At 43.9% G+C, this 13015-nt stretch overlaps 1 protein-coding gene across 7 annotated transcripts in view; it reads left to right on the top strand.

The window, feature by feature from the left end:
- Window positions 1-13015, top strand: part of LOC143122780 (ras-specific guanine nucleotide-releasing factor RalGPS1-like) — a 75923-nt gene that overhangs the window by 48493 nt on the left and 14415 nt on the right. For all 7 annotated transcript variants that reach the window (XM_076283653.1, XM_076283651.1, XM_076283652.1 and 4 more), the window contains one exon: window positions 11584-11721. In XM_076283653.1, the coding sequence (XP_076139768.1) occupies window positions 11584-11721 (138 nt within the window). The remainder of the gene's footprint in view (window positions 1-11583; window positions 11722-13015) is intronic.

Raw genomic sequence — 13015 nt, 5'->3', positions numbered from 1 at the left:
GGAGAAATATTTGTGTTTCCAGACTATTGATTCTACAGTACTAATCACTTCACTCAGGTCATAATGAACCATTCCTACTGTTGTGTAGCTTAACTGTCAGTCCACATCATCAAGATACAATTGAATGGGGGTCTATGCACGTGCCCTATACCATTGTGCACTGGTATGTTTGCGTAGCTCTGCTATTTTCGGCCAAAACACTGGTAGACTTTTTTGATTTTGTAAAAGTTACCAAGACATGGATACTGCATTATCTGATAAACTGTTATTGCAAACAAATAATACTGTTTACGGTGATTTCTGAGGCCTCTGCCAGCAGTGCACTAGTCTCCAACATATGTAGGCTATGCTGTATAGAGAACTAAAAATGTGAGTGCACCTTCCAACACAGCACTTCCCCAATGAAAAGTATCTAACAATGGGCAAGTGTTTTCTGAGGGCTAACAAGTTAATAATAAACATTATTATACAGCTCCTCACAATGCTAGTAGAACACTCCATTGTCTAGAATATGGTCAGAAACAAATCTACCGAGAAGTTTGAAAATTTGAGTATGGAAAAAGTATGGAATTTTGAAATGGAAAATTTGTAGGAACCCTGGTTGTGGAGCATTCTCTGAAGCCTGATTTTAATTGATTTTTCCCTTGTTTTTCGGACTTTCGGACAAAGACACAGACGTTATTACTTGAAGAGGAATTGCTTACTCCTTTATGACTCACTGGATTAAACACCATGGGTCAACCCTTCAGAGAGTTGAATCCCAGTTTCAGATTGTGTTTGTGTTCAGCCAGAGGTCTCTTCCCTCTCAACCTCGTATGGCTCGTTCTCTCTGGTCCTGTTTGGCTATTCTCACAACATGAATTTGTTTTGTATTTTGCTCTTACACAGAAACACTTGGCAAAAGGTAAAAGAACAATGTGCCTTAAAACCACTCCATCCAATACACAGCCTCATCACAGGAAGGAATTAATTTATTTTGCAACATAAAATAGCCCCTATGAACATAAAAATCTCACTACGATAAACTAAATCCTATTATCTTAAATAGGTTCTACCCTCCCTAAATCTGTTATTGGTCTCCAAACAAAGCCTGCCATTTCTAACAGACTCTCCAGAAAACCCCCTTCACTCTCCATATGGGCTCCTTGCTGAGTTATACCGCAGTGCCTCTGTTGTGCTCCCCAGCGGTTGTGGTGGTGGTGATCTGGCCCTTAATGATGCTACCAGATGAGGGGCGACCATGAGAGTTCAGCAACTCGTGCTGGGGGAACCTCAGCATCCCCTGCTGACCTCCTGTCTTGGCGGCCGCCACATGGCCGAAAAACTGCGGGTGCTGAATGATATTGTGGCTATTCAGTTTCAATTTTCACTCTTGTTCAAGAGAATGTAACAGGGCTTAGACTTTGAGAACTGCATGGGAAAAGTGCATTGGTCAAAACTGCAGAAGTGCACTGTTTTTTTTTTTGGAGGGGGTTGGGGGGGGTATACAGCTTCATATTACTTAGATACTCCATTTCTACACAAATAACACATACATCTATTTGCACTCATATCAATTTTATAAGTTTTATATGTCACAAAAACACAACCTAAACAAAAAGGCATGCAAATGTCCATACATGGCCTAAGTTTATTTAAAGGTGAAGTCAGTAATTCTAATCCCATGCCTTTTTGTCAAATTCAACAAATTGCTCCCCATGGTCCTCTATTTGACCATTTAGTGTTAAGCTAAACACATCCCCAACACAGTATTCTTACAAAGCACTGACTTTGTAAATGGGAAACAGACATACTGGCTCAGACCAAACCATAAATAATCCCAGCCAATCAGCACGATGCTTCAGGAGCACAAAGGGTGTCATTTGATTGCCTGTTGAGCTCAAATATCCACAACCTTTTACTTTGACTGAAGGTTTTTAACTAAATAGGTATTAGTATACTGTATCTTCTACAATTCTGGACACTTTTGGAACAGTTTTTCTGTTTAGGAAAATACTCCCTGTCCTAAAAATAAATCCCTGTTCAGAGTATTGAATGGGAAGCTTACCTGTTTCTGCTTTGGGTTATGTGACTGATTCACTTAGTGTGTGTGGATTACAATCTTAAAAGTCCTGAGATATTTCCTCCCATATAGGATGACAAGGGCACGAAAGTGTGTGTTGTTTAATGTATGTTGACAAAGACTAGGGCAAATTTTTTTTTCCACAATTACCGGTATGTTAAAACCCTTTGTTGTGTTCTTCAAAGGGATGTAACTGAGCATGGATTTTGATGTGTACAGTGTGGGATTTCTGAATAGGTTAAAGGTATTAGCACTTCTTTGTGTATGCTTCACATTGAAAGATCTGAGACACTTTTCTTTGAACATTACAAAGGCGGGTTTCAACGCAGATTGATCCAGCATCCCTATCATTTCCTGGAAGAACCATGTGATTATTAGCACTAATGCTATAGGAAATCTCTTGAGAGTGTTGATCAACCTGAGCTGGTTAGAATTCTATTAAAAGACAACTGAGAAGAAGTCACAAATTACTTACCGTAAGTGGGCTGAAACTTTGTTGATTAATGGGATGTCAAAATTATATTTAAAGGGGACCTACGCAACTCTTTTTTTAGAAAAACACACCCCTTCCCAACACACATACAGGTTAGTGTATCTTAATAGATTTTATAGTGGATATGATTTGAAATTAGGAACAAATTATGTTTATTAGATTGCAATAAGTGTAACAAATATTAAAGGACACATTTATATTTATATTTATATTTATTATACACATTTTTTTAGAAAGGCCTCAGGTATGCAGGTATGAATGTTGTCATGGTATATTTTCCCACAGTGTATGATTTTATATGAAGAGGGTAATACGGGCTTCATGTTTGGCAAAAAGCCGACCCCCATGTTTCTGTTTTAACAGGCCCTCTCAGACAGGGTCAAGCTGAATCCAGTTGTGTCCAGAGGTGAGCTGCTGAGTCCATTGTTCATTCCTTTTAGCCTCAAACGTTTTCTTTGAGCAGCTTCAAACTCAGCTCTTCGAACTGGACATTAACATAAAATGACCGCTCTACTGTCCTACATGTGTTTTAGCGAAGCAGAAAAGGGGAAAAAGGAGAGAGTCTTGTGTTTCGTCATTCAGAAAGGACCAGAAAGGTGCTCTTATTTCAACAGCTAGTAGTGGAGGCATTTGTTCGAGTAGAGTTTGGCATGTTCGGTGACCTGTAAATATCTTTTGTTCTGACTATGAGTGGCTTCCTTTGGAATGTTAAAGCAATTACCTTGTTTACTAGATTTCTGTAGCAATGAATTCATGTCATGGTGGCGTATCACAAGAAATGCTCTCGGCTGACAGAACTCCACAGGACTCTAACAGGTTGCAGAATTGTTTTATGTAAAACCTTTCGGGTGAAATCACACAAATCCATTTCGTGAAACAACTTTGCCTGGCCGTGCTGAATTAAAATCACATTGGCCTGACCCAGTATTAGTGAACCCATGCTGGGTGAGTTTCAGAGGAGTTTGTGAAATACAGATTCATAAAAGTTTTGCTGGCAGATATCCAGACAGCCCGCCAGACATACTCTACTACGTGACAACACATGGAAAAGCACTAAAAGCTTGTGGTTTATATGGTTCTCCATACCACTGTATGTTTTCCCTCGTCTCCCCTATCTCATTTGTAAATACGATTCTCTTTGTGTTTTGACTGTGAGCTGGGTGATTACCACACACATGTTATTGTGTTTTTTTGTTGTGTTTTTTTTTATTTATTTATTTATTTATTTTTTCAAAAATGGGGTACCCTACCCACATTGAGGGTGTTGCGGAGCGGGGCATATGGGTGGGGGTGTTTGCGGAGCCGTGCGGGCCCCTCATGTGGTGAGCGCTCCGCGGGGTTGTTTTTATTACCCCTCCACAGGAGTCCCAGACTCCCCTGCCTGGAAGGGCTTGGCATTCTGGGGCAAAAAAATGATCATAAAAAACGTACCGGGAGTGGAGTAGCATGGAGGGAGGGGGGCAAAAGTGAGTCTTTCGCCCTAAATGGGAGAACAGTTAAGATCTCAACTCCTCTCTTTTTAAACTAGCTGGGAGACATAGGTTAACGACCTGAAATTACCGCGGCCATTTTCTCCTTTAGTGCTACTGTGATTATAAAAACATAGTGCGGCCCTTTTCTTCTGCCCATCCTTAATAGTGAGAGAGATGTCCAGGCATGATGTCAGCTCATTACCTGCGGGAGGCAAAACAGCCCCAGCATTATGAAGCCCAGTGCAGGGCAGGCCTGGCCAGCCAACACTGCTGTTCATCACTGGAGGTCCTCCAATCCAAACCAGGCTAGTACATATGTATACCTTTGCCATTATGATTGGAAAGTGCTGCAATTACACATCCACTGGGCCCAAATGATTGCCGAATTTGTTATTCTTTTGGCTTTGCTGTGGTTAGGTGTCACAGGTTTGGGTGTACCTGCCATGGATAGCCAAGTGAATGACCATCAAGATTTGCTACGGCCGGCAGTACCACTTAGCTCATACACAGGCGGTGTCCCATAGCCGACACCTCAGACTTATGGCCCCAAGCTCCGTCCTCCTCCTTGAACCTGCCCCTCTGCTCATTCCACAATTCACTAAGTAGCAATAACTGTCATCCTGTTCACCCAGAGTTACAACCTCGGCCATTACACCAATCCTCGTGCCCTTCTAGTGCACTCATACACAACCTGGCTACGGCTAACAGGACCTGCATCCCTTCCTTTCTCAGACAGCTGCTCCAATGACTCAGGACGCGCTGATTGAAATGCAGTTTATTATCCAGTAAGGGCCAATAAATGGTGTGGATTGCAATGGTCAGTCCAATTACTATGAGATAACCTCATAATCAAGATCTGGATGGTGCTGTTGAGCTTTGCGGAATCCATAACGGGTCTTTGCGGTTTCTTGCATAGCACCATATTAACATGCAACTCGCTGTGTTTCTGGTAAATACAGCATGTTTCTTAGAGTTCTTAGAGTGTTCTAACTTGTTTGTGATTGTGTGTGTGTGTGTGTGTGTGTGTGTGTGTGAGAGAGTGAGCAAGATCCGATTCCATCAGTGCAGCAGTGCGGCGTGTGTTAAGCCCCCTCAGCTGTCGCATAGGCTCACTCCACAGCAAACCCCACACTGTGTGACACACTCTGAGACTCCCCACCACAGGTGGCCAACAGTCCCTGGGATTTATGGAGCAAACTTCCGCTCTAACACGCTCTAAGATCCGCTCAGGAGACTTGACAGGCCAAAATGTGTGTACAAGCCCTGCACACCCCAAGACATCTGCAATGCACTATCTGAAGAGATTGTGAAGGTTTTTGAAGAAGCAAAATCATTGATTTTTGAGACATAACATCGTAATGACTTTTTCAAGTGAGAGAAGCTAACACAACATTTGTGAACGGAGGTGTTAGGCTATACCATCTCCCTAAATCTAAATGCCAAACACATACTTGTCTCGTTTTGCATGTTAAGAAATGTATTCAATGACAAAATAGCTCCTTTTTGTCATCGTATCAAAAGGCCAGTCCAGATAGAAACCTCTTGCTGTCCTGATTCAGACTGTAGTCCGCCAGTTGGCGACCCCTGCTTTAAGCTAACAACCCTACTCCTCTTCTGAGTATCCTCCCCCAACAGAAGGTAAAGCAGCACCATACAGTAGCATCATATGGGTACCGAAAACTGAAGATGGATGCTTTGGCTTCAAGTCCATCCCTATTACCATAAGTAGTTACCCAGCTCTGATATCTACAGATCCTCCGTCTTTGGTTCAAGCTGTGTTGAGCTTTAAGTGGGTTGGACAGGCATTCTTTCCTGCCCACAGTCAGTGGGGGTTGTTTCTGTTTTTGGTTGGCTGCCGACAGCATTCTCCACCAGCGCGTAGAGTGAGTGTGTGAACTCACTCATGTGTGTCCTTCATTCAGCCCGAGTCAGCGGATGCCGGCACTGTCATCAGTTTGGGCCAGAAATATGCCAATTCAAACCGCAGTGTTGACGCGCTTGATGGAAAACTCAGACCAGACCGAACGCTTTAACCACAGGGGCTGAGCTGTGTCTTTGGCTTGTTTTGAATATGTATATGAGTTTGTGGAACACTGGTTCTGAGCCCCACTGGGAATACACACACACACACACACACACACACATACAATGGTAGATTTGCCTCATGGTATTGCCATGTTTTCAATACATCTCATCCTGCTCTGTGTCCACATAGATCTTTAGCTCTCCTTCTGCATGCTGAGAGAGAGAGCGAGTGTGAGGTGTTCTCTGGTCTATTCTGGAGACAGAATTTGCTGCTGTTCTCCTGCCCCAGTGACCTCCCACAGGTACACTGGATGCCTGGAATCCACACACCTCTCCAGAGGGAATCTGTATTGACGGTCATCATTATGACACATCAGCATCCGTGTGCGTGCCAGTTGCCGATGCCAGATACAGTACGTCCAAACCAGGAAGGCACCTTTATGAGGGAGATGTATGGGCCTTTGGCACCCAAGAGCTCCTCTTATACGACCTCATTTCCTGTCTCCCTGCACCTCCTCACCTGCTGAGACCAGGAGGGAGAATGAAGATGAACAGACACTACATCAGCTGAAATGATGGGTCAGATCTGGAGGTCAGTCTGAGGCCAGAGGCGTACCTTTGTGCTGGGGACACGCCGGCTATTTCCAATTTTAAACCTGGAATGTGGAAAGCTGTATCCATTAACCTGAAGTAGAAACATTTTTTTGTTTTGCTGAAGTAAGGGTTCAATCAATCTGTTTTCACCTTTTATGGGCCCAGCGGGCCCAAATCCCTTTCATTATCCGTGCCCTGTTTTTGTATCGACACTTTCATTATGCTTGCCCTGTTTTCCTTCAGGAGCGCTATTTTTCAAACAGCTGTCAAAAGTGGTCGAGTGCTCCCCATTGGAAAATTTGCCTTTTTTTTTTTTTTGCCCGGCTGCGTCCAATTTTCGGGGCCACAGCCAGCAGATGTCTTTCATCCAAGTGTCATTGGTCTCTCTACCTTGGTGCTTAATCCATTTATCCACTCACTGTCTGTTGAGCATTTCTGAGGGAAGCGTTTACATCTGTTCACTATGGAGTAATTATCATCTCGCATGTTTGATCTTTTGCCACGGGGCTTCTGCTCTCTGACTGTGACGTCAGCCCCCTGCCCGCTGATACACTTCAGGACGTTGGCTCATTAAGCCATCAGACGGGCTGCGGTGCGATACGTCTGAGCAATGCGCTAAAGCCAGTGCGGTTAATGCGTCGGTAGAGGTTCGGGGTAGACGGTGGAGTTAGCGGTTAAAATAGAGAGGAGCCAGTGAAGTGGGACGTGATTCGCATGTGATGTCGGGGGGAGGGGGGTAGTTGTGTGCCTGGGCTAATACGTTTCACCTTGGCTGTGTGTGTGTGTGTGTGTGTGTGTGTGTGTGTGTGTATGTGTGTGTATTTGAGTCTTTGATGTTGTTCATATGGGTGAAGGAGTCTGACTATTTAATTAACTGCTCATCCTTTGATGGCTTGATGCTGATTAATAATGTGCAGTGCTCAGGCTGAATGCTGAACAGATGTTGCCTGTCATCACCTAACACAGGAAAGCATGTGGTCACGGAACTAATAGCAATATGTTCCATGTGTTTTTTTAGTTGTAAATTAATATGCATTTGCATATTTTTGTAACCTTGGCTTGGTATATAGTCTTTGTTGGTGTACAATATCATTGCACAGTCTCCAATTTTGACAGCTGTATCCAGATTCAGTGTAAAATGCACTGATTTGTGTCATGAAGCCATGCGTCACATGGTGTGTCCCATATCAGTTCTTCAGTGGTGTCCTTTTGTAATTTTACACTTGTTGTGTGTGCTGAGTGGTACATTAGGGAGAGGGCTCTGTTGTGTGGGACTGTGAGTGAGGGATTTGGTGAGGATTTGGTGGTGTTGGAGGGCCACTGTGTGACACTGAAAGCCATCTGGGCCGATGATGTGAGGGGTGAGCTCACTGTTTTGCCTGGGTGGGCCTCAGTCCCAGGACGCTACAGGCGGCCACGTTGCTGCACATCTCCAAAGGCTATTAAAGTCTTAGGAGGTTCTCTCTGTAATGCTAACCGTGGTTTTGACTTTCTTTCAACAGTCTGCCTTATTGCTGCAGTTATAAACTAATTGATATTTTTTTCTACTCAATAGTCCAAGTGAGGTGGTTGACCTTATTCCAGTTTTAGGCCTGTTTTGTTTTCCAGTACCTCACTTTATTCTAGTAGTTGATCTCATTCTGTCATATTTGCTCAACAGTTCTAGCATGTTTTAAAAAGGATACATGAAGGGAAGACTTGACTAGACTCCCTGTTGCCTTTGTCAGTGTATGTGAGAGTTTGAGAGGCTTGCCACGTCAAAGCAAAATCTAAACAACCTTATGTTGCAATTCTATATTATTGAACATTTACAAATAGCTTTTGTGTGTGTTAGTGGTAAATAAATGAAGGCTGACTCATGCAGACTGAATATGTCATGATGTCAATATAATGCTTGAAATAATACAGAAACTCAATGTCTCTCAACCAGAGAGTCTGGTTGGAGACAGGACACTGGACACAAATTATACTGATAATGAAACCGTAAAATGATCCAGAGGACAACAGCCTCGTTCCAGTGAGGTTTTTTCTTCTAATGATGCATGTGACACAAGCACAGGCCAGCCAAAAGGCGCCGAGCATTCTAGTATTGAACTCCGACCACCACTTGATGGAATAGCTCATCCATTTGTGAAATTGGCAGAAATTGGTGTCTAGAGAGAAGTCTTTTGGTCTTGCGAGATGTTGAGCTCATCGTCCTCCTTGCGAATGAGATTGTTTTGGAAGGCACCTGAAATTACCCAATGAATAGCTCAAAGCAGAGACCACCGCCATTTGCAAATACAAGATCGTTGTCTGTTTTCTTTTTTTTTTTAAACAAACATGGCCTTGACAAACTGGGAAACAGTGACTCATCCTCGGTCATCTGCAATCTCCTCCTGCCATTCCTGGATGGAGCTGGTTGTGATGAGACTCATCATGGGGACAGCTGGGATGGTGAGAGAAGGATGAGTGAACGCAGGACATGTTGTCTCTTGGACTTCACAGGCCTCTCCAACATGGCTCTCAGAGCCTGCTTTTTGTCCTGGCTCTGTCTTCACCTTCATTGACTAACACGCAACTCAAAGAAAGTCTTATACAGTTACCCTCATCTAGTCAAGTCTGACTAGACGCCAAACAATTCGGACAATACTGGTTCCATGATTGTTTTGGAAATTTTTGGTTTAACCAAATCAGCACAGTCTACATTTGATAAAGGCGATGAGATTTATCAAGTGCTGAGGGACTTACCACCATTGAGACGCCTCGAAGGCTGACATCACCACGGCCACTCATCAACTCACCCCCTCAGACTGGCACTGTGGAGAGGCTGCTGGCTTTGCTAATAATGAACCAGTGGACCTCATTATCCTGTTGTTACGGTCACGATTGATTTTGTTTCCATGCATGTTTTCCTTTTCCTAAGTGGATCTAACCAGCGCTGGCTTTCTTCAAGTCTCCAATCACATGGAATACACGCCTTTTGAAGTGAAATGTGACAGAGAAAAAGCAGAGCAGACACGAGGAAGTAGACAGACTCGTTATTATTCTCTCTGGATAGGAGGAGTTGTGTATTTTGCATCTGGTACAGTTGTGAATGTTCCGTCTGGTGACGCGTGTACACAATGTGCTTTTCCATTGTGTGGCGGTGGGGCTTTTCACTGACTCACGAGGAGGCAAAGCTGCACTACGTGCGGTGCCAGTAATAATTGGTGATGAACACTGGGGTAGGTGTCGGCCATATTGGCCTTCATCACCAACAAGGGAATGGAGTCCTTTTAACTTGCAGTTGCTCAACCACTGCATCACAATCCACAATCCTAATCCTGGTCTTGTTTGCTCAGCTACATGATTTGGCACTGTGGGGGACAGAGATGATGGCAGTGGTCTTGTACTGTACCTATATAACACATTGTGTTCACTCACAAGGCATGTGGCATGTGCTTACAGGTTTTTCAGCCATCAACCAATTAATCATTCATTCTGAAAACCATACATACATATTCTCCTTTCCAGAGTAAGACAATCAAAGCCCCTCTCTCAACCTAAGCCATGATTTATGGAGTTAAAGTATCCTTGTGACAATGGACTCCATGACAACCAAAGAAAGGCAGTCTCATCCACATCTTTATTTAAAATATTTACATTGCCAATGCTCACCCATCCACACAGGCCCCCTCCCCCACACACAGAGAAACCCAAACACTCACATAAACACACATAGAAACACAAACACACATGCACACAAAGACCATTCATAACCCCCCAACACGCAACATGTTTTGGAAGTTGTAGCTCAAGGCAACGACGTGACCCCTGTTCCCTGTTCTGGAGAGCCGGTCCGTACCCCTACAGTCGAATGTGTTTTTTCAACTTGACTAATTATGTTTATCCCTCACCCCCACCCTGATGACAGCCGCCTCACAGGCCTGAGACTCTCGTAAAGCGTCTACTTTGGCATAATTGTGCGATGCTTAGACATATTAGAGTTCCTATGAGCTCATATGGAATAGATTTCCCAAGTAGGAGTTGCCCCAAAGCCCTTTGTGTGTATTAGAGCTGAGCTGTATTGTTTTGATTTCATCCACATGAAAGTTATGAGGCACAATTTTGGATGCAATTTTGGATTCATTTTTTTTTATGGCACGTGGACTGTAAGTATTTAAAAAATTCAACAAGTGCAAGCCCAAACCTAAGTTAATATGGCACATTCAAGTCCTACTTCTAAGATCTTTCATTTTCAGACGCCACGTCCTGCCTATTTGTTTGTTCCATGAGACGATGCTGCATAGCTCTTTCATTCCCCTTGGTCGTTTAAGAGCTTTTCAGTAGACACATTGGAGAGAAATGCATTATGTTGGGGATCCAAGTTCATCTGTGCACAGTCACTTTTGTATGAAGGCTACAACCTGAAGTAGTTCTCGGATATTTTCCCCTTTGCTTTCCTTTTGTGATTTATGTTCTGTTTTTCCCCTCGCTCGTTCTCAAATTATTTCCCTCTGACTTTACAGGAGAACTGTTAATAGTTTACTTAAAGCCCAGCGGCATTGTTTGTTCTGTGCTGCGGTCAACAGCACGGTGCAGATTTAAAGACATGTTATAGAAAGGTGAGGTAAATCGTGCTCTGGCAGGCAAGATTACAATATGTAACCTCTTAAAAGATAGATTTAATCCTTTGAGAAAGATTAAGTGTGTTTTTTCTTTCTTTCTAAAGGAACACTCAATAAATTAATGAGCTGTAGAACGTTGGCCATTGGAAGTTTTGTTATGGACATGTTCGGTTGTGTTTCCTGCCAGCTGATTGCTTTGACGTTTTGTGTTAATGCATGAACTGAAAATGAGAAAAACCTGCCGACACGAAAAAACACTTGGAACTGAGGATGCCGTAAAAGTTTCCCCTCGTGTTTCGGTGCTTTGTGGGAAGGTGTTGACCTTTGTTCGCTGATGCTCCTCCACAGGGATGTACCTCCTGGACATGATCTACATCGACTCGGCCTATCCCGCGTCGGACAGCATCTTAGAGACGGAGCAGAGAACCAATCAGATGAACAATCTTCTGCGGGTGATCTCAGATCTCCAGGTGTCCAGCAAGTACGGTTAGTGTCCTCCTATGACCGCCCCCCCCCCCCCCCCAGATGAAACATTCATTGTTTTGGGCAGCTCATAACGTAATATGAGATAATATGTACAGTGTGTATGCTTTAATTAGCTGGATAATTAGAGTGATAAATGAGATGTGATTGCATGTACAGTAGTTTTTAATGTGAGCAGCCTAGCTGCCTCTGCTAACTGAGCAGTGGCTCATGTCAGACTTGTTTGAAAATTCTTTCCCTTTTGCACGTTTCTTTGCCTTGTTCTGTCCTCCAGGCCGTTGGACGCGTATGTGCGTGCGTGCGTGCGTGCGTGTGTGTGTGTGTCTGTGTTCTCTCAAAACGAGATTTGTACTACCAGCGTATTACGTAATTTCATTCCTTAATTCGTCCCATGTTCTTGATTGTTGGACATCTCATGTTTCATTGGGGTTTTTCGTGTTCGCCGAAGACCCTTCTGGAGTCCTGCGGAGGTAGGAGCTGGCTCGCAATCCTGTCCATTTGTAAAGCTCCTATCCCCAGTTTCACCCCACCTTTGGATGGCTGTTCTAAGCTCTGGCAGGCCTATAGACGGGGCTCGTCATTTAAATTCTGACTCTTTTTTTTGAGAGAAAGAGAGAGACAACAAAACACTGGCTTTTGAAGAAGTGCAACAGGAAATGCTCACGGTACCTGAACCCGAAAGAGTCTCAATAATGTTTACAGAGTTCATTTTCATTTCAAATCCCCTGCTTGGTGGAACGATCACAATTCGGAGACAGTTGAATACACAAAGGCGAAGAGAGACGGAGAGAAGGGGGGCAAAGTAGACATTTGTTTCTGGGCACGAGAGCGCTGTGGTGTCAGGTTCCGTTACAACGATTGCCTCATCGTCCTGTCTAAATAAAGTAATCCCCCAGCACGGGACACTGAGCAGCTTTGGACATGCCAATTTGCCAGCGCTGAGCCCAGGAAGAGCCTGAGCAGGATGCAGCCGGGGTCCAGAAGCCCGGGCACATGTGCAGTGGACACACGTGGGTGATGTCATTCGAAGAGCACCTCTGACTCGGCCGCACAGCCCCTCGGACGTCTCGCTGAGCCCCAGCACACTCAGTTGGCTGCACCAATTAGATCCATTTGGGCCGAGGGAGCAGTAGGAAAAAAGGAAGAGGAAAGAAATGAGCAGGATGATTATTATGGGCTAATTGTCTTTAATCATAACCATTCCCCCTGACGGCAACCAGCGTGAAATTCTCCCTTTAGACTTCTGCCTTTAGAGAGGGCTTGTTCAAGGGTTTTTTTGGTGCTTTTCTGTGTCCAA

The sequence above is a fragment of the Alosa pseudoharengus genome, unplaced genomic scaffold, assembly GCF_046254945.1.
Source record: "Alosa pseudoharengus isolate Yale_2024_CS ecotype anadromous, Long Island Sound unplaced genomic scaffold, YU_APseudo_1.1 YU_APseudo_1.1_scf_14, whole genome shotgun sequence".
Classification (NCBI taxonomy): domain Eukaryota; kingdom Metazoa; phylum Chordata; class Actinopteri; order Clupeiformes; family Clupeidae; genus Alosa; species Alosa pseudoharengus.
This window is presented reverse-complemented; position numbering and strand designations above follow the sequence as displayed.